This window comes from Pezoporus flaviventris, unplaced genomic scaffold, assembly GCF_033815535.1.
Source record: "Pezoporus flaviventris isolate CSIRO_AGI_PZ_B2104156 unplaced genomic scaffold, CSIRO_AGI_Pfla_v1 ptg000005l, whole genome shotgun sequence".
Lineage (NCBI taxonomy): Eukaryota > Metazoa > Chordata > Aves > Psittaciformes > Psittacidae > Pezoporus > Pezoporus flaviventris.
This window is the reverse complement of record NW_026892553.1, coordinates 12,575,304-12,597,934: the sequence shown is the minus strand read 5'-3', so window position 1 is coordinate 12,597,934 and position 22,631 is coordinate 12,575,304. Positions and strand designations below refer to the sequence as shown.

The 22,631-nt window shown below is 40.5% G+C and overlaps 1 protein-coding gene across 3 annotated transcripts in view; it reads right to left on the bottom strand.

The window, feature by feature from the left end:
* The window catches only part of GRIA3 (glutamate ionotropic receptor AMPA type subunit 3), a 146,310-nt gene that overhangs the window by 65,819 nt on the left and 57,860 nt on the right, over window positions 1-22,631 (bottom strand). For all 3 annotated transcript variants that reach the window (XR_009741971.1, XM_061446086.1, XM_061446085.1), the window contains exon 4: window positions 14,739-14,926. Coding sequence is in view for 2 of the 3 variants with exons in the window: in XM_061446086.1 (XP_061302070.1) it covers window positions 14,739-14,926 (188 nt within the window). In the remaining variant the exon portion in view is untranslated. The remainder of the gene's footprint in view (window positions 1-14,738; window positions 14,927-22,631) is intronic.

Here is a 22,631-nt window from a genome sequence, read left to right as displayed (position 1 = left end):
AAACAGGAAGTGCAGGACTCATTAGTATAGATCAGACCCAACTTGCATCTCATCTGTTGTCATGTCTCCAGAATGACCAGAAATAATTCTGTTTAGCCCCTTACAGAGGTCCAATGTACTATAGTCAAGCTTTAATTCACAAAGCATCTTTCAGAAGTGACCTGCCAGTATATTTCTACTCACAAAATCAACCACGTTAGTTCATAAGTATTTAACTGGATCTTAACGTTATTAAAATTCACTACACATGCTGTCCTAAATTTTAACAAGTACAGCTTTCCTCCTCCCTCACTGTCCACCCTCTACCAACTGTCCAATATCCTGAATGGAGCTGCTGAATTAGCGAGCCCAGCAGACACAATCACAAACATCAGTGTTACTCCTAGAGAAGTGAAGGGATGGATAAAGTTTTTTTTATGAAGAAGAAAAACAGGAGTATAAAAAATAAATCTCATCAACTGCTGATATATCATGAAGCTTACACAGAAAGTGGGATATGAATAGTGATGGTGAATAGAAAGCCAGGATTACAGGACAAGGATTTCACAGGGCTACATGTCTTTGGTACGTTTCTTTTCCAAGACTTAATAATGCTTTCACCTTGACTGAAAGAAAAGCTTATAAGATTTTACACTGAATAAAGGAGGAGGGAAAAAATGGCTGGAAACTATCATGAATAATTCAGACTTCTGATCCCACATAATTCTTGCCTTGTAGATAAAAAGATCATAATGTCAGGTTTGATATAGAATCAAATAAGGTTTGTATTTTTAATTAACTCTTCCGATATTTCCAATTAATTAAGAGAAAATCTAGGGAGAACATAATTACAACATATGTGGTTTTAAAATAGAAGTAAAATCTGCTGGCTAGCACCAGGCTTACTGGAAGTACAGACCTATATGCCAGATTTGAGAGATTAAGTCAGCATTGCCAATTTTAGTGTTTCATTTGCCTGAGGAAGTTATTTTTTGAATGAAAGCATAAAGACATCTTGGTTTCCACTGCATCAGTCATCATGATAATAAACAGGCAGCTACAATTTTTTGCCTTAGCTTTTGCGTTTTTCTTACAGTTTCCGAAGATAGCATTATAGAGATTAACTGGCTAATATTAAATTGGCATAGAGCATTGTGAGATTTCTAAAGCAATTCTCTCATGATGTAGTTCAAAGGCTACATAACACCTAAGCAGAAGGACGGTGAAGAGGAAGCAAAATAACTTTAATACTAACCTCACCATTACTCCATTATCTTTTGACTTACTCCCTATTCAGATTACAACTACAGCAAGTAGCAACTACATGGATCTGGGTGTTTTTGCCATACAAATTCAATGTTGGAGTTAAGGGTGAACGGGACATTACAAGGAGACTGGTGAACTCTTAGATGAAAGTCAAGGCAAGGAAGCTGTTTTAAATGGTAGCAATGGAGACAGACCTGAGGATTTTACTGGGATGTTCTTCCAAGGACTTGATAAGGAACTAGAATGGTAAGAACAGAGTGTATAGGTGAACAGTAGCAACACACCAGAGGCAAGGAAAGAATGGGTTAATGAAAGACAAGACTCTGTGGGCTCAAAAGAAATCAAGCGATGGAAAAACAGTGCAAGTTTGTCAGGTGTGACAGAGTAGTCATATTTTACCTTAAAAATCTCAATGGTTTGTCTCTGAGTCATAAAAGGGAAAGATAATTTTTCTTTCATGGACGGAGAAGATCACAGAACAGGGGAGGTTGGCAGGGGACTCTAGAGATTGTCTACTCCAATTCCCTAGCTCAAAGCACGGACAGCTAAAGCAGGCTGCTCAGGACTGTGTCCACTCAGGTTTTGAATATTCTCAAAGAAAGAGATTCCACAAGCTCTCTGGGGAGCCTGTTTCAGTGTCTGACCACACTCACAGCAAAAATGATGTTCCTTACATGTAAACAGGATTTCCTGCATTTCAGTCTGTGCTCTCACCTCATCTTGTCACCGGCCACCACTGAGACTGACAGTGAGACTCTGAGAGGAGTCTCGCCCCATCTTTTTCATTCCTTCCCATCAGATATATGCAGACATTACTGATACCCCCCATGAGCTTTCTCTGTTCCAGGCTATTTAACCCAAGTTCTTTCAGCCTTTCCTTGTATGTCAGATGCTCCAGTCCCTTAATTGTCATGGGGGCCCTTGCTCCAGGATGCCTAGTCTTTCCGATATCAGTGAGCCCAGAATTTTACACAGCACTTCAGATGCAGCCTCACCAGTGCTGAGTAGAGGGTAAGAATCACCTCTATTGACCTGCTGACCATGTTAATCTCTGCAGCTCAGGATGCTGTTGGCCTTCTTGCTGTGAGAGTGCAGTACTGGCTTGTGCTCAATTTGTATGCCAGGACCCCAAGATCCTGCTCTGCAGAGCTGCTTTACAGCCAGGAAGCCTCTATCCACTCCATACTGGTTATTCTAAAGTACAGGGCTTTGCATTTCCCTTTGCTGAACTTCATGAGGTTCCTCTCTGTTCACTTCACCAACCTGCAAAAGTATTACAGCACAAGCTCCTGGTGTATGAAACGCTCCGCCTAATTTGGTATCTGCAAACTTGCTGAGAGTGCATTCCATCCCACAACCTTCAGATCATTAATAGAGAGGTTAAACAGTATTAGCCCAGTACCCTTAGGGTACTCCAAATAGTAACTAGCCTCCAGCTGGCCTTTGTGCTGCTGATCACAACCCTCTAAGCCCAGCAGTTCAGTCAGTTTTAAATCCACCTTACTGCCTGTGTGGGCTTTGATTTTAAAGAGTCATTGGAAAACACAAGCTAAGGGGATATGCTTGCACTCTCACCTAGGGAAGTAGCTGTCATGATTTTGGCAGCAGTGAAAAGAAAAATACCATGTCCATTTAATACTTGTGAAGCTTATCTTCCCTTCATTTGAATCCATTGCCATCTGGTCTGTTTAGTCCATTTAGTCAGTTATTTATCATCCTTTATTTACAAACGAAGAAAGAAGGAAAAAGAGATCATGAAAGTACAGATTACCTCCTCTGCAGCTCAAAACCCTGACATTTTATGAGTCCATTAGATCTTTCCATAACATAAAATACTGATGCTGACAGACAGTATTGCCACAAGGAAGGGCTAAAGATTTTTACTGATTTTTTCATACCTGACAAGCGGCAGAAGTATGCCACTTAAATGAAATGACAGGCAAAGATCTGACCTGCTATAATGTGTCTTTCCATTTCAACCATACCTGGGAACAATAAGGCAGTTTAACTCTAGAACTCTTCTTTCCCACATTTTAAAAGACAGCAAGAAGAAAAGATTTCCTGTAAAGTCAGAGTAAAAAAGGATTTTGTGGTATTTGTCGAGGTTATTCATGCATTAATTTGGGTTCCACTTTTGGAAAAAGCCCACATTAACTTCAAGAATTTCTACTGATTTTTAAGTATACACATATATTTCTGAGCAGCGTCTTTATGACTTGCTATACAAATACAGCTATGACACTGTTACCTTCAGTGTCATAAGTGTGCAAGTGCCAGAAGTGATGGCATGATTTTTTTCTTTCAGGAGCAAACAAGTAGAATAGACAACTGGACTCAGGTCTAAAGAAATTTCAACAGCATTGTCAGGATGAGCTGTCAGTGTGGGTTGCACATCAAGGACAGCAACTGTCTGGCAAACTTGAACTGTTGTGGAGCACACTGTCTTCTCTCCTGGGTATCAGGTCAGGTATTTCATAGATTCTACCCCTATTGATCTCCTTTCTGTTCTAAGGATGGAGTTACTTAAAGCTTATCTCAGATCTGAGCAGCTCCTACGTGATATTGGGTTGAATGATTGAAAAGTTGTGCCCTGTGATGCAACATGCTATTGGACCAGTGTTACCAGCTAATTTGGTCTTCAGGACCCACTTAAGAAGGCAGAGGAACAGAGTATTAGGGTGAGAATCCTACCAGTTCAGGAAAACAAAAAGTCAAGGCCCAAAAAGTTGTTGGCAGTATGTCAGCAAGGATGTCTAGCTTCTCTTGAGTGGCATCTGCAATGCACTACATCTCAGCTCTGTTTCTACCACTCAAGAGAACGAGAAACTGAAGCAGCTCTTCAGTTGGAAAGCAGCATCCTCTCCCTGGCCTTCCTCCTATTCCTGTAGACCTTTGCTGCAGTGGGGGAGCTCCCCATGGGGCTTGCAGCCACCACACTTCAGTTCTCTGGGATCAGTGCGCTGTCAACAGCAATGCAGTTACCTTCCACAGTGTTACCATGTGAGCAAAGGTGTAATGGCATTTTGACAGCCATACACAATCATTCCTCCCTAGGTTTACTTTGCACAGGTCACCCCCCTTGTCATGTAAATTTTCCAGATAGGGAGGATAAACAGGGGGAGAACAGTAAATAAAAGCTCTCCTGAAATGCGAATAGGATTTTCCTCATCTAACCAGATGCCACAGTAAGATACCTTGTAACTACAGCAGATCCATTTTACAGTGAGTCTGCAGAGCCCACTCCCCTGTTTTCCAACTCAGACACATGCTCCTCCAGAAAGAGAGTTCCCTTTCAGGATTATAAACACAAGACAAGGCTCAATCTTTCCTCAGTGAAATATATAAAATGTAGCTTTTTTGGTGTCATGATTTTATCTCTATCTATCACACCAACAACACCAGCACCAACATAGGTGGTTCCAAAAGAACTGAAATCCTGTGGTGGCAAAAGACATTCCACAGCTAGTAGTGGTCTGCCACAGCCAAATATGTGACACTTTTCCTGCCTTTAATTCCATGGAAATAAAGCCATTTCCACATTCAGCAGAAGCAGCTTCCCTCATTCAAAGGGTAAAACACTCATGATTGTAATTGTAGTGCAAACCCAGGGAAGGCGATTTATTTCTTCACTTAGTACTAATGGGATGGGAATCTGGTCACCAGAGATTGTGATGCTGTAAAATATGCAGTAAACAATGATTTCATTTATATGAAGGATGAGTAGTATATTACATTTGAGTTAAATGAAGAATGTATTAAATACTAAAATGAAGATTCCACACATGTACTATTCGTTGTTGGTAAAAATAACTGCGTACATAGATGAGATTAATTCACCCACCATTTCAGAGGTCTCATGTCCTTTAGGGAATGTCAGGAATCCATACATACAGTTTCAATTGCTGCATTTGTTATTTTTGTGCATTATATGTACCGAAGAACTCTACTTCTATGCCACCTTATATATTTATGACTACACCTCATAACTAGAATCCTACTTTCCTCTACAGCACAGTATCAAGATCATTTGTTTAGAATTATAAAACATTCTTCAGACAGCTTTTGACTTTTCCTCAATGTATCCCTCATGGGAGATAATCTCTTAGAGAACAGGAGTCTCCTTGAAGGAGACAAAAGAACGCATGGTGGAAGCAGGGACCTGAGATGCCTCTGGAGTATATTATTAAAGTTCTTTCCTCTCTGTCCCCTCTTGTACCCTTCTCTCCTTTGCCTCTCTCCTTTATGACAGTCACATCAATAGTGAAATTTTACTTTTAGGCCATCTCCAGATAGATGATGGTTATGCAGGTTAGTCCTTGGAGGGTAATCAAATGCAACGTCTGAAAGCTGTATTGTACTTCATTCTCCCTCCATATGGCTAAACTTTCTTTTCCCATAACTAATGTGACATTTGCAGATTGAAGACTGCGAAGCGGAATACACATTTAATGTGTGCATGAAAGGTTACTCTAGAAATTACTTAAAAAAAAATTACAAGCTGCAACATAGGTTCTGAGGGCATGACACTTCCTCCCAATTTCCTTCAGAGCGATGACAAAGTTTTTCTGTGCCCTGAAACTATTTTGCCAAATTGTTTTCCCTTGCTGTGACTTAGCAATATTGTCAGATTACCTAATCTGTTGGCACAGTTATTGTTAAAGGACATATTCTGCTGCAAAACATCAGACCCTAGAGAACACTGAGATGAAGAGCTTTATGATCCCTTTTAACTGACATTCATAATCACAATTATTTACTCTTTAAGCCAAACACAGTTCACTAAATGAACTTTATATCAAAATCTCTTCTTTGTTTAGACAGATGAGAACAGAGTTATATGACTCAGGACTGCGCCTCTCTTCACAAGTCATGTCCTTCAATACAAAGACCTTCATGTGAAAATCAATCAAATCTTATGCTGCCCTTAATCACTTGAAGCTATTTCACAAAAACCACAATCAGATATGGGGGGTTTTACAATCACAGCAAATTCTTTGTAGCATATGAAAGGGATACTCAAAATCGCCAAGACTTTGCCCCTTATTTTGCCAAGATACTCGCAAGAAAAAATACCTGTTCCCATAGAGCTTCCTTGAAGAGATGTGTTGTAGATACTTTTAACTAGTGAATATTTCAGCTTCTTGAGTGAGATTAATAAAGTAATAATCCAGTGGTGTTATGGAGGAATTTTTGCAGTTGTATTTACAGGAAGTAAATGATTTCATTAAATGTGTTACTATGTAGCGGTGATTTCACACATAGGGCATTTTAGGCAGAAGATTATATTTTAATTGTCTACACAGCTCTAGTATATTCTTTGAGAACTTCCTCCCTTGAAAAATACTCACAACGGAGCGATTTTACATCCAAGGCTATTTCAAGAGGTTCCAGTACTTTCTCAAGCCCCTGTGAAATCTTTTAAGTTCAAAACTCACCTGAAATTTCATACAGAGACTTCAGATCTCACAGAAACAACCAAAAACCCAAATGTGTACAGGAAATTTTGAATCACAGTAAACTGTGTGTGTTGAGTACCAGAACTGCTTTAATTCAACACTGACAAACCACACTACAGTACTCTCTTCATTGGTTTCATCTTCTAAGTCTACTGGTTCAGTGTTCTGGCTTCCTCCCTCTTTCTTGACTATAACACTTTCAGGTCAGATACTATCAGAAGGCCAGCAACCACGACATCAAGGGATTTGGGTTATGTTCTCCGATCTGACACAAATTGTTGGTACGGTGTTCAAAAATTATTTGGGTCTGAAGCTTTTTGATGCACTGCTGTCATTAAAGCTTGAATAACTTCTTTGAAGAGAACTGATTTGGTAATTTGGGACTTTGCAACTTTAGTTTCTCCACATGGATCTTCCAAAGAGTACAGGGAAACTGAAATTTGTATTAGCCGATAGAAAAGGTACACAGAGAAAGATCTTCGCTGTATTCTGTCTTGCAATGGCTTCTGATAAAGTCTATAGTATTCACCTATTTTGCATTTGATCCCACCAAGGTCCACTCTTGCTCATTTGTCAAGGCCCTCTGGAAATATACCTTCTGCTACGTAAGCCTCAATTCACCACCTTTGAGCAGAGATATGAGGTATTGCTAACCCGAGAGCAAATAGGCACCATTGCTATCTCTGCTCTGATATTCTAGAGAGCCCAAGAGAACAGGAATTTATGTTAACTGCTCAGGTGGCTAAGCTTCTTGGTAACTATCGCATGTGTTTTCACTGACATAGAAACACCTTTTCAAAAGACACCAGTATTTCTTAGTCAATTCTTCTTAGCTCAGAAACTTGCACCTTGTTAGAGTTGACTGCCTTTCCCTAGCAACATTCATTGTTAAATTTCCTTCAATCTACAATGCCTCCAGCTCCTATCCCATGTAACATGGTCTTATCACAGTAACATCCTCATTTCCAACTTCACATATGCTCTCTTTACTTATGCTGCCTCCTTGCTTCTTGGCAGCTGTGGATCCTCCCATTGTAGACCTACAAGTCGACATCAGGTATAGCAAAAACAGCACTATCAATACCATCTTCCAAATTAGCATCCTTCACTAAGTTTCACAACAGTTAAAGTCACTTTCACAAAAACTGTCAATAATAGTAATCTTACATTTATTCTTGGTTTTCCAAACCTTCTACAGCAAGCACTTATGCTTCAGCACTGTCATGCAGCTTGAAGTTATATCCACATCACTAACAAGCAGTTCCTTAGTGACCTTTGCATCATTTGCCTAATCCTTGTGACACAGGAGATGACATATAACTGTCCCTTTTGGTTTTCAATACCATGAAACTGTATATTGCACATTCCTAAGAGTATGCTCTAGGAATCACAGGCAAACATAAAACATGCTCATTTCTTCTTTTCATACCTCACAGGGTAAATTAAACTCTTTCAGTCTTACCTGCTCAAAATAAAAAAGCATGCATATCCAGTAGGGGAGGAGAGAAAGAAATTAGGTAAACTGAGGCACAGGGTTTTCATTTTAAAAATACACACATTTTCCATTTTCTCCATATCTCCCATCAGCAGGTCAGAGTAAAATCCCACTATTATTCCCTGGAATTGAACAAGAGCCCTTGGAAACAGAATTCTGCTTATATAAACCATTACAGCATGTCAGGATCACTTCAAACTATTATTTGGATATAACCCAGAAGTGTCGCAGTAATTCAGTCCCAATGCTCACATGAGAATCTTTTGGAAGGGGTTTTGTACTGCAGAGCACTGCCTTCAAGCAGACCAAAAAATACTGAATAGGAGCCATTCTTTTTTTTTTTCCCCCTTTTGAGCGTTTCCTTTCCTTTTTAAGTGCTCTATGAAATTAAGGGGAAAAAAAAAAAATCAGTGCAAACGCCTCTAGAAAAATTGAGGTTACTTTTTCTTATATATTTTTTTATTATAAATGAAATTTTACTGTGCCTAGAATTGCATTCAATTTGCTCTTTTCAATGCTTTGAAGGAGTTTGAAAGGTTTATTCTGCTTCACTATAAACAGCACTCTGCAATATTCCCTGTATAACTTGGTGCATAAACCATGAACTGAAAAAGATTACAAATAGCTAATTTATTTTTACTAGACTTAGTCTATGCAGCAGGGGAGGCCATTTTACTCATATGAGGTAATAAAGTTACAGCAATATTTTTCTTTTCTGATGCTTTACATGCGTTCTCCCAGGACAGAAGATACTCAGGGTATTTTTAAGGGTCTATGTGTACTGTCAATAATTTTATTCACTACACGTTTTGGAAGAACGAGCTTCCAGTGGTACATACACCATTATACCTACACACACATATCCATGGTGTGACACAAATTAATTTAGTAACATGGGCTGTTTTAAAGCCTGGAAGCATTAACTTCCTTTAAAACTGTTATGCTGGTTTCCATCTTACTGGTTCAATACTGTGGGCAGAGTTTGCGTTGAGGTTTAGTTGATAACTTACAGGACCTAATTCTTTATAAATTTAGCCCAAGCTGTCCCTGGTACCTTTAATCTGCTCTACAGAGGCCAGCAGAATTGCAACGGAATGCAGGCAAGCGGGTTGGAACAAGATGATCTTGAAGGTCCCTTACAACCTAAATCCTTCTATGATTCTACAATTCTATGAAGGTGGGATAAGAGATTGGCATAATGTATAAATGTGTAATTACAAACAGAGTGTGATTTGGACTGGGGTGGTATTTTGCCATATTATGGCCTGCTCCAAAACCATCTGTAGCCAGAACAAAGGCACTGTACCTCTGGATCACATCTAGGGACCTCATATGTAGGTACTTCCCCCTGCAAGGCTGTAGCTGTCAGCTGCTAATGTCTTACTACTGCCCTGCAACATCTGGGCTAGAAAAGCCCAGTGGGGTGGTCCCCTCTCCAAAAATCTTGCTATTTGAACTGCAGTGCAACAGTGCTCTATGAAATGCACTTGGGAACACCTTGGCTTATGAGGGGTCCTGAAAAGCATCAGTGGTTCTCTTCCTTCCCCAGACCTGTGATTCGTACCGCACCAAAGCCACTAATCCTGGTTTAGTCATCTGTGAAAAAAGACATACACTCTTGTGTGGCTTTTCTTTTACTGAGTTAGGAATTCTTCCCTTGTAAGTGAACTTATGAGATAGCAGAACTATCATGCTGTCTCTGGTGATGTACAACGCCTGTTTGCACAGTGGTATTGTGCTATTACTATTCATTTTGATAGTGTGTTTCCTTCCTCTCCCTGCAGTTGGTTCATCTGAATTGTTGCCAAGATGGTTGCCTTGGAAACTAATTAAGGAAAGCCTTTGGTTAGAAGCAGAGTTTCAAGCATTAAACTATTTGAGAGACAGATGCAGAAATTAAGGTAATGTCTGCTAGGATGAAAGGGTTTATCTTTTATATAGAGAAGAAAGAACCACATTAACTGCTAGGACTGTAACAAAGCAACTTCTATACAACACTGATTTTTAAAACCTGGAAGAGATGTGTGTGAGTGAGGGAGTTTAAAATCAGCCACAGGCTTAGAAGAGGTGACAAAGATTCCCAGAGCTGATAGGGATGGGGAAACAGACAAATACAGTGGGACAAAAGCCTCAAGAGATCACACATTGAGCAAATTCTAGCCAGCTCGCCCTTTCCCTCAAATACTCTGTACCTTTAAAAGACTTCTGAATGTTGTCTTTGAAAAACACCAGTACAGCTAATGAAGGACCAAATCCTCTCCCACCGTCCAGGTACGGCATGAGAAGCATCAGTGTGTATATTTGCTTCCAAAGTACATCAAATGCAGGAGCAAGAGGCTATCACAAATGGTGGCCCTCAGGCTCAACTTTTGACCTGACACTGTCAGTAAGGACAATTAGTGCCAGCTGCAGAAGCAGCTCATATGACTTGGACACAGGGTAAATAATGAGTGGGACCCTCACAGGGCTTTCTAAGGGCAAAGACACACACAAAACTTCAGCTCACTGAAAAGATGCAAAGAAGGGCCAACTCCACAGCAAATTGTGTTTTTGCAGCTACCCAGTAACTGAAGTTCAAGGCAAATACAATCTCTCTGTGAGCACAGGGGCATCAATTTAAATATTGTCTCCAGGATAATGGTCGACTTTATACTTGCAACAGTTTAGAGAAAAGATTTTGGCTCTTTTTGCATTTAATGGCAATGCAGAGGTTGCCATATAAATACGCCTGTAACTGTATAAAAAGCGTACTACAAATGTGGTAAAAACTCGAAAAATACTAAAAGCAGATGCATGTGTGTGCATTGGTGTGTGCATTATAGCTCAGGAATTACCACAGAACATAAAATGAGTAATTACTACTATCACAGAAAAATAAAACCTCTAACGGTGACTTCAGATTCATACACCTCTAGCACAGGAAACCAGAGTCGCTTGGCAGCAGCCTACTACATACACTGTAGAACTGCTGAAATGCTCTGGATGTGAAGGGAACAAGTGACCTTTCATTCTGCTTTAGATCCTGGTTTCAATAATACTCATGGGCACCTAATGAAGAAGTGTCCTAAATTTTAAGTTTCTAGTTCACTGGAAATGTACAAATGAACTGTACCAGTTTCTGAGTGACATTACGCAACATTTATATACCCAATACTCTTTTAGAGCTTCGACTCTGCACAGCTCCACACACAGGATAAAATAAGCGTGTGATACGGCAGTGTCCCTGAGCCCTGGAAAACACAGTAAGGGCACACTGCCCTGGAGGCTGTGCCCATGCAGGGCAGTACCTTCAGAGGACATGGCATCACTGGAGTTCATAAGCAAAGCAGAAGCTGAAGCTACACATAAGCTCTGCTCCTCCTTCAAGTGTCCCACTGCGTTTATAGGCAGCTGCTATATTTTTAATTGCGACAAAGAACACAGGCAAACCCACTCCAGACTGTTCATAATGGAACACATAAGCCAGGAAGCTTACAGGAAAGCAGTATTGATTTTTTCACTTACATTTTTCCTTCTTGTTGCTTTTAATGACTACTAGTCAGCCAAATACTGCAGTTTTGCATTTATACTTATGGCACTCCAAATGTGAAAGTTGTTGAGCTGTGAGCTCACTCCCCTGAGATCTGAACAGTTCTGCAGAGGGATGTAGCTGCAGCTGCACTGAAAACCTGCAGACCATCTTCCTAATCTCAACATTTCAGACTCAAGGGTCAGTGCTCACACTGGACAGAGTTTGAACAATCAGATTACCCTTCTTAATCCTATGGATGCTTTACCTGAAGTCTCTGACAATTTGACTCACTGTAAAACTTTAGGGACTGCATTCTTGACTGTAATGCTGCTTCTGCTTTGTGAGATGCCTCCGCTCAAAACAGATATTGCCTTGGAGCCTAACCTTTATGACTATGTTTGGAGATACTGTCCTTTTGACAAAAACATACAGACTGGGGAAAAACAGGTCTTTTGTTAAGTTTCACCATTTTGATCCTGAATGGAGTTTCTTCCTCCTTATTTTCTCTCAGGAGATTTTCTTCTAAATGGACATAAAGCCACTCTAGTCTGAAATACAACTTGTTATCTTGGGAATAAGAAAAACATATTTCTTAAATCAAGGACATGTCTCTAAATACATGGTTGAACAAGCTAAAGCCTACTGTTAGCTCTCAGTAGAAAATGTTCTGTTTATAAGAACAAAATTTTATATCTATCTGTGAAGAAATACTGGAATATTTTAGCATCAAGGGAAAAGAAGTGTGGGGAACTTATGAATTTTGCATGACATAAGTGTTGCTATCTGTATGCTTGAAAGGCCACTAGATGATTAAATCGGCCATAGTTTTGTTGCGCAAGGAGGGATAAGGATCCACATGCTCAGTGGTTATAGAACTATAGGGCAAATGAATAAACAGATGGTAACTTACAGAATGGATATTAATCTCTCTGCTTCCCCATACTCTGCAGCTGAAGAGACAGGGCCAGAGGTAATTTGGGCAGGGTATCCACCTCTAGGACACAATGTAGGGCTCATCACAAGATTCTCTGGAAGCGAAATGAAACCAGATGTGCTGCCGACTGAAACCTGGCACAAAACAGGCAACCCACACAGAGTAGGAGCTGAGGTGTCCTCTCTCCCCTTCCTTACACCTACATACTGGGGGAGACAGCTGGGAGGGAACCCTTCCTGGGTATCAGCCAGCCCTGAGAAGAAAAATACTTCATATGACAAGTTTCAGATCCTGGAAACATAGGGACATACAGATGTGCCAGATGCTAAAGGCATATGGAATACTCAAGGTCACTGACTTGCATATCTGTATGTCGCTGAAGGAAGGTACAGAATATTCCAGCAGGATCTGGAGGCTCTGAAAAAAATCCTCAGATGTGTAACTGTCTTTAGATAAGCCTACACTTTTGGAAGAGAGGTACACCCTGACTTGAACTGGTTGAAAAACGCATCAAAGGAAGAGACCTGCACATACTGGCCAGCCTGACACAGGAGAAGAGGTCACTCGTATTTAATCCAAGCACTAACACAAAGCCACAATAAGCAGTTTTTGGAGTAAAGAACTGACAAGCTTGCTGAACAGCCTGGCCAAGAGCCCAAAAGTCTGATAGCAAACTCAGCACGTGGGTAGACTGTTTAGTGGTTTACAGTCTGTTTATTTCTGCTATGACTTTTGTTCTTGAATAAGTCCTATTCAAGCTTCTGCAATACAGAGTCACTGGCAAATGCTGCTGTTGTCTCTGAGAAAACAAAATGGCAGGGGCCACTCATCCCTACAATAAAACCCCCTCTCTGGATGTAGGCATCATTCCCACAAGGTGATGGGAGGGCTGAATATTTGAAGATATTCTCCTGAGGAAGCCAAAAAAGAGAAAAGAAAGGAAGGGCAGCTGGGCTGAGGCAGCCTATGCCAACCCTCTGTGGGACAGAGTCTCTCTGTCAGTACTCTGCCATAACAGGTAGAGTGTCTTGGCTTCCCTTTGCTCACTGTGGAAAAGCTCTTCAAAGACACCTGCAGTCGTGCAGGCAGCACGCTGTTAAGATACTCAGATGTTACCGCCTCCTAGCTGAGCAGATTTTCTAGACTCCACACAAAGCACTCATTTGACTTTCTAAACTGCAATAAAACGCTAGATTTGAAATATGCAAATCCAGAGTTATCTTGCCCCTCAATGGTACGCTATCAGCAAACACAGTTGGCTAGAGAGAAGACAACTCGCCATTCCCTGGAGCAAACTGGATGGATGGATTTAAGTACCACACATATTTGTGAGGGGTTTTTTACCTACTTTATGAGAAGATAACAAGGTAAGCAGAGGAAATAGAAGGAAAAGCTGAAAACCAGTTAATTGTTCAGCTGTCAACATGGGGTCCACCATTACTGACTTTCCCTGTAGAAACTTCAGTCATACCAAAGATTGCGGACATTCCCCTGGGGCAAAGCAAACATTTTGAAGGTCACACAATAGCAGAACAGTCACCCAAACTGACATCTTCCCCAGTAAAAGTATTTAGACTCTATCATCCACAATTTAAGCCTATCAACAGCACCGGCTGTGCAGAGGGAAGGGCTTTATGTACCAAAAAGTGCTAATGAGTCATTTAGACTAGCACCTGATTTTTTCATTACAAATATTTCCATTTGGGAATTCTCTAAGATGATTCAAAACTACTTCACTGGCTTTTTATTTCTTGTTTCATGTTCCACTTAACAAACTGCACCTGTCTTGCAATTCTGACAAGTAGCCCTGATGTCAGTAACGTTATTCTGGCAGATGAGGCTTTAGGTTCTTAACCTACTTAAAAATAATTCATTATTAACATTTAGGAAGAAATATCACAGAGGCATTTCCTGGTAGGCTACATGTAAGTGCTGCCATCAACCATGAGCATCACCGAGGCATTTTAATTTCATTAGGTAACCGACCAGTTGTTGGGACTCACATATCAATGGATATTTAATTAATCTTTAGAAATAGTTCTGGAAACATTAATGGTATCTGTCACAGAGAGATCACAATTTCTAAAAGGCATATACCTGTTCCAAAATGGTGTTGATTCTGTCTACTTCACAGTCAATTAAGTATCTTTTTTCTTGCCGTCTGTCCATCTCCTCTATAATTCTTCTGAACTCTTGAACATCTTTTATGCTTCCTACAGATCTGGCTGTCACTTGCCAGTTGTTTTGTACTGCTGCTTCCATAATGGCCTGAAGAATGGAAAACCCTGCAGGAGGAAGAGACAGTGCAACTGTTTAAAAACAGAACAAAACCAAGTTTGAATGCTCGACAAAGGGTTCACAAAAACTTGCATCATCCAAAGGGACACAGACTAGCTAACAGCCTGCAAATGCTTCACTACTTCAGAAAGCAACAGTGGAGGGACCAGTTTCTTCTTTCAGCTACGCCACTGTCAAAGTCACTGACTTCAGCAGAATTGCTTGGCGGTATATTGCTGCGAGGCGTATCAGAATCTGTCCAATATATCATATTATGATCCTCTTAGGGATGTTTATAGTCATGCTGGGGATTGTGCCAGCTGAGAATAGGAGCCTGCAGCCACTATTTGGCCAAAAAACCATCAGCTTGAAGGGCTGGACAGAAGGGGTAATTTGCCTGTGCAGACTGCAGCAATGGGTCATTAACTGGCAGAGATCCAAGCACTGCTCAAGAATGTCAATTAAGTCACTGCACTGGCTATTGAGCCACAGACCACAGAATATTTTACTGATACTCACCTTGATTTCAAAAAATGTTTTTAAATATGGGGTCTAGCAGCATTAAGCACGCTTTGAATGCTTTTGTTAAAGTAATACCAACTCATTTAGCAGCCTCAACAGAGGAGAGAAGCTGCACAGAATAACCAAAGACTGCACAGTGGGAAATCATAAAGCAAACAGCTTTTCATTTCTTGTGAACAGCCATGCAGACAGAACCCAAGTCCCTAAGTGAAAGGTGGTGGAAGTGAGAATGGTGATCTTCAAGTCATGCTATGTAGGAGTCATCAGACATTGATGTGCATCCCTTTATTAGCTGGGAATTTGGTGAATTACCTATTTTGATTCAGGAAATTAAAATTTTTTCATAGTTCTAATTGTTTCATGTCTGGATTGATGTCAATCAAAGACAGAGGTCATCTACTTCAAGCACACACAGTGGTCTCCAGAGGAGTTTCTTTCGTCAGAAGCGTCAATGTGCACTGTGCTTCTGTCCAGATAATTTATTTGTAAAACTTTCAATCCAATCATTTAGTCATACTGTGGATTTCTTATCCATAGCCAGATTTTAAAAGTGCACAAACACATAAACATACAGGATCAACAATCAATTGTGCTTTTTGACAACTAGACTCTATGCTTCTGAAACTGAAATGAGTTTGTGCTACAGAGGAACAGCATGTTCACTGCTTCAAATTATACCTATAGCTACTCTGAACTTGGATATCATTGTAGGTAACTGAGGACTGTGCCGCAGTGTGATCTTCTGTAGCCTGCTGTAAATCCGTAGTGGCTTTCTGAAGCCAGAGGAGCTGCATCATTACCTCATTACAGACACAAACAAGGAACGAATGTGATTTTCTAGACTGCAATTAGATTATTACAATTTACCATGTGACTTCCTTAAGTCTTACTCAAATGCTCTCACTTTACCCATGCAGCCGCCTTGATTCTTAACGCTTGTCTTTGTATGAATGCACTTTACTATCCCATGAAAGGTGGTGACGATTAATACATACGCTGGTTGGGAATTCTTTCTGGCATCTTCTTTCCCCTGAGACTATTGAAAGAGAGGCATTTACATATGAACTCAGTCTTCCTTAACATCATATTTTACAAAAATGGCTGTGATGCCTGTGACAGCACTGTGATCCCATTACATGTAGGAGGAAGATCTAAGCCTAAGATACTTGTTTCACTGCAAACAAGGAATTCTGATGTGGGAACATAAACACCACTAATGGGGACTTAGAAATGCTTTGTGTACAAAGATGTGCTTTTAAAAAAATATGATTTCACCAAGTAATGAATATTTACCACTTTGTTTCATCATTCATATATTGTCTAAGCATGAACCTTGAGCTTGCTGTAAACAACAGAAAACAGTCCATGAGTCTATTTTTTTCACTTCAAATTGAACAAAATGGTGCAACATAATTTAAAAAATGACACTTCAAAAAAAAATTTTTAGCTCTACTTTATGCTAATATCACATACAAAACCTCTGAATTGCCTTGGGGAAAGAGTGAAAAGACACATGCTGGAGAGCAGATGCCATCAGTTGACTGCCATGCACCCAGCTTCAGTTAACTGTTTGAGTCAGAGCTCACTTTGTCAAACCTTGAATATCTCAGAAGAAAGCTGGGCAATTTTCCTGATTCTGTGCAATTGCATGTTCGTGTGGGTGTGAGCGTGTATGTTTTTGCATGTGTGTGCATTAGCAGTTGCCATTTCAAGAAAGAGAAGGGCAAAGTTACTCAGCAGCCTTTCTCCTAGACATGAAAATACAATTACAGTTATCTTACTGTGAAGAAGTTCCAGAGCTTCAGCATCTCTGTCTTCTCTACCTCATGTTTCTCCTTGTCACACCAAGTCTTTATAGTCACAGTCCCCTCTACCTTTGCCAGGTCTTGGAATCCTCTCTATGGTCACTGTGCCATGCCAGCTCACCTCTCTTGGGCTCGCTCCCTCCCATCCTCACTTTGAGAGGTAGCATTTGCCCTTCCTACTTGTTAGGCCAGCCCTCTGACAACATTTACAAAGCCCACTCCCCCTGCTTTACAAAAGCATGGTTCAATCCTCCTGCTCACAGGAAAGCAGCATCCTCTCATTTTTGCAAACACGTGTTCCTTGTTCCCAACCTCCGATCCCTCTCCATGCCTATTGCCTTCAGCCCATTTACCACCTTTTACATCTCTACCCATTATGTGGTATTTCTGTAAACAACATGTTCCAGGCTCCAGATGTACTCTGCCATTAAGAGAGCTGTTATATAAGTAGTGTGATTGTTTAAATAAAAGGACCATTTTATCTTCAAATGTGCATTTTTCTTTCTCCTTAGCATAACAATGCAAGCTGTGATAGTTTGGGGGCACTGCCTAAGTACGGAATGAGGGCATTATTTTCTCTATTCGATGCATGTCAATGACCAGACCTTCACATGGAGCTTTTCCATTCCCTATCCCACAGTAAACACTCCCTGCAAAAGCTCTACAGGAGATGCTTGCCCCAGAGCAGCCCAGAGGTGCGGAATTCTCCTGGGTGCCTCTCATCCCATTCACCCTAAAGGAAACCAGCCAGCCATGGAAACTATCTCTACCTTGTAGTCTTTCTATGGTCTGTATCAGTCCTAAAGACTAAAAGACTGGTAATTCACCACAGGTCTGTGAAAAATCATAGGATCAGAATAGTTAGGGTTGGAAAGGACCTTAAGATCATCTAGTTCCAACCCCCCTGTCATGGGCAGGGACACCTCACACTAATCCATGCCACCCAAGGCCTCGTCCAACCTGGCCTTGAACACTGCCAGGGATGGAGCATTCACAACCTCCCTGGGCAACCCATTCCAGTGCCTCACCACCATGACAGGAAAGAATTTCCTCCTTATATCCAATCTAAACTTCCCCTGTTTAAGTTTTAACCCATTACCCCTTGTGCTATCGCTACAGTCCCTAATGAAGAGTCCCTCCCCAGCATCCCTATAGGCCCCCTTCAGATACTGGAAGGCTGCTCTGAGGTCTCCACGCAGCCTTCTCTTCTCCAGGCTGAACAGCTCCAACTTTCTCAGCCTAAGCCCCAATTTTCTCAGCCTATTAATGAAATGCTTTCATTAATACTGCTGCCAGGTTATACTACTCGATAAAGCCAAAAAATATTAGATATGGCAAGAAAAACTGACATCCTCCCAGAAGATGACAGCAGTGTGATTGTCCAAAACCAGGTTCATAACACCACTACTAAAATTCAAAGGTTGTTCATTCTATTGTCAGTAATGCAAATACAGACCACAGGAAAAATTCATTCAGACCCCAATTTGATCTTTTTACCTCTTTTGTTTTAGTCATACTTTGGATGTGAAAAAGCAGCAGGATAGAAGGCATGCATTTTCCTGGGAGCACTGCTTTTGAGGCTAGCTCATCTGATGGCATCGCATCCCTTCACTGCACTGTTATTAACATGTTGGCGTAACTGATTTACAGATATGTCTGGTCACATGATGGTGATGTCCATACTTGTCAGGTCATGCCACAGACCCATATTACGATATGGTCCCTTTTAGCCAACTATTGGGGAGGGGTTGCTCCTGTGATCTCTGAATGCAATCTCACAAGACAATCTGATCTGCACAGACTAAAAGCAGAGACAATCCCAGCCTTTACATTCAAACGTGTCATTGTCTGGCTTATTCTTGAGATATTGATGATTTAAAAGACCTAACCCTCATTCTGAACAGTCTGCAAAATGACTGGGCTGGAGGCAGATATAGTAATAAAACTAGAACAAAACAAGTGCCCAGGTCACCTCTCAGTGAGCTGAAGCAAGTATTTTGAGATCTACTGACTGAAGCTTGCAAAGAAGGCAAATACTCAGTGAAAATTTCCCTCAAAGCAGGGAAAATGTAATGTGTTGCCATGCTATCTCTGTAGTTTAAACAACCCAGAGAGAATTACATTCTAGGCAGCCCTCGCTGCAGCTAGACAAAGACATGAATTCACAGTTATCTTCATACTTCTGCCAGGGAAGCAAAGCCTGTACCTCAGTCTTTCAGATCATCCCTTTGATACAAGCATCTCTCAACTGACCCTACTAACACAGGTGAAGAGGATATTGCAGTCTTTTGCATCTATGAAAGCTCATGGAACCTTTCCCACACCCATGTAAGCAAAATATGTCCGAGCAGTGTTCTCAGCTGTATGAAATTCTATGTACTATATCATTGAACTTACTCTTGTTTAAGTAAAGCAATCATTAATGTGTCATGAATAAATGACCATACTGGAACATCTGAGCCCTTAGAACTCACACCACCAAAGTACTTACTGACAAAAAATTACCGCCTATGTAAATCTCTCTTTCCCTGAATGTTCCTGATAAGATTTTGAACTGCAGCCTCCTATTAGAAAAGAAATAACATTTCCTTGAATTCCCTTTTTCTTTTGCCTTGCTGAGTGCCAAAGATCATTGAGGGGTATATTTTCTTGGAACGCAGCATGCTTGTGCAAGCTGAATGAACATCAGCTCTAATCTGAATACTTGTGTTTTGAGCTATGCTTCTGGGACATGACATGAAGAACTAAGCTTCTGGCCTATAAATGAACTTCTGGGATTTAAGTGAGGAGCTGTGTTTGACAAGGGTACAATGAACTCACCAAAAGGAGGCCATCACAGCAAGTGTTTTCCCAAGACAAATACAAATTCTACAATGCCAGCTTACATTTCAAGAGTACCAGAGGTCTCAAGTTGAGAAATTCTTGGATATTCTGTGTGTTTGGCACTGAGCCTAGCAAACAGATCAACATGTCAGCATGAGTAAAAAACAACTAGCCAACCCAAAACACTCCCCATCACTCAAAATCCAAACCTGTCAGGCAAGTATGCTTTACATCACTTACGTCTGCTTAACAATTTTATAGTAAGGGAAGAAGCAAGGAACAAGCTACTACATAAGTCACCAGTAAGAGATGCAGCAGATGCCTAGTGCACTGGAGTGCTCTATGAGTCTAACACCTGTAAATTCAAATTAGTAAATTAAAATGAAATAACTGTTTTCTATCTGTTCCTGACCTGATCACATCTATGTGGTAACCAGCACGTAAAGTGTTACACTCCACTGTTCTGGTAATGGACAACCTTCTATGCCATGTAGTAAACACACTCTAATGTTAGGTTTTTTTCTGCTTTCTCTATTCAGTAAAGCTCTAGTTTCCCCTGCACATATATTACATTATTGCAACCTGTCTCCATAAACAGAGAAACCTACACAAATAGGTATGGCAGCTTTGTTGAGTAAATGTGAGCTTGCCTAGCTCTGAGGGAAGATTCACAGGAACTGTGTAGTCCACATTTGCTCAGGATGGGACACAGCTAAATACACACGAATTCAGATCTGATTAATACAAGTAAAAGACTTTTTTTCTCTTTTTTTACATGGCTCTTTCTGTATGCATTTCACCTTGATCTGGTCTTTCATAACAACCTTGCATCTAACTCACCCCTCATTTTACTCAAGTTTTAGGTCAGTGCAACTCCAGTGTTTCTGAATGAAGCTGTGCTAGTGTAAAATGAGTAACGTAGTAAGAGATCAAAGAGTACAATAATCAAGGGCAGACATAAAGATGCTGTAAGCAATGCTGTCACTTCCGTAAAGGGACTTACTCATATGACTTTCACAATGATGTGGGCAAGTGTAGGACAGATAGGTACACCTCAATACAACAATATGATCCAAAGTTTATCAAAAGAGCTGTGTTCTAGTTTCAGCTTTGCTATGCAAATATTTATTTAAATAATTTCCAAGGGAATAACAATTGTCTGATTATAGCTTCTGGATGCAGACGGGTAACAAAACAGATGAGATGAGAACACTTTAAAACCAGAGTATGTTCTGCTTGAGGAAAATAAAACATGTAAACAATTGTGAAGAGAAGGCAGAAGAATTAGCACAGAAAATCAGAGAAAGGAATAATGTATTCTGAGAAGTGACAGAAGGTGAAGAGCACTTTGTTGTGCAGTGGGCATAGGCTGTAGGGTATCCTCTGTGTACTTATTAAGAACTCTTGATACTGATGCTATCAGAAAGCTGACAGAGGTAGTAGTCTGGTAGTAGGGCATTCTGTCACCAGGGAATGCTGAGATCTGGGAGATATGGGCCTAGGAGTAGTGGAGAGCCCTCCCAAGGGGAAACCTTTGTTACATGCAAATGACAAAACTATAAAACTACATTAATATTAAAAATAACCAACTTCCAGCCTTTAGGAGATCTGAATTTTAAAAAAATAAAGTTAAACTGCTTAAGTATAGAGAGATTTCATCTGTGAAGCTCTACATTATGTCCAGTCTGCCCAGCACAGCTGAAAATCTAAAACTATGCAGTAAGCATATGTGGTTGCACATACAGTGGGATGCAAATCCAAGGAGTTCAATTCCAATGATATTCCTGCCCAACACCCTGAGTGCCCTAAATTCTCCAGCAAGGACATGCTCCAATTAACATCAGCAAAATTAAAATAAACCATTTGCTGAGTACAGCTCTGCATCCTCTTGGTATTGGGAAAGTAACACCGTAACTGTAGTACGATACCATAGCCTTGCTAGATGCAGCCTTTTATAGCAGCCTTTTTCCATTCTATTCACTTCTGAGCACTTCTATCCCATGACCACACTATTTTGCAGCCTCACATTCTGCCTCTTGTACGGAGCAAGCTAGAAGGAGTCCATACCAAGCCCTCCTTCTTGCAAGAGTCCAGCCTACTGCTGAAGAGCACCTGAATGATATCATCTGAAGAGTAATTTCTTTTGGTAAAAAAGAACAAACCAAGATACACAGGTATTACCAACCACTTCCTTCAGACCATTAGAGGTAGGTTTCCTAATTAACTACTCCTGTTCACTGGTTACTGAAGAAATTAGAGCCAGCCATAATCCTCCTAATGTTACATGCCATGAAACTGACCATAGTGAGTTCTAAGTAAGATCCTTTGGACTTAGGCTGTCCTAAATTCAGGCGTATTTGAAAGACTCACACTTTCTCTTCATAATTTAAAGATGCCATGTCATTTCTGCGTTTGCAATATGTGTGGAAATCAATGGAAGAAAATACATAAAAGAATGAAGTTCTGCAAGGTGTCATGATGCACGTACTACTCACAATCTTTACCTGCAATTGAAAAACTAAAAGAACAAAAATCCCAATGTGTTGACTAGCACTCAACTGAT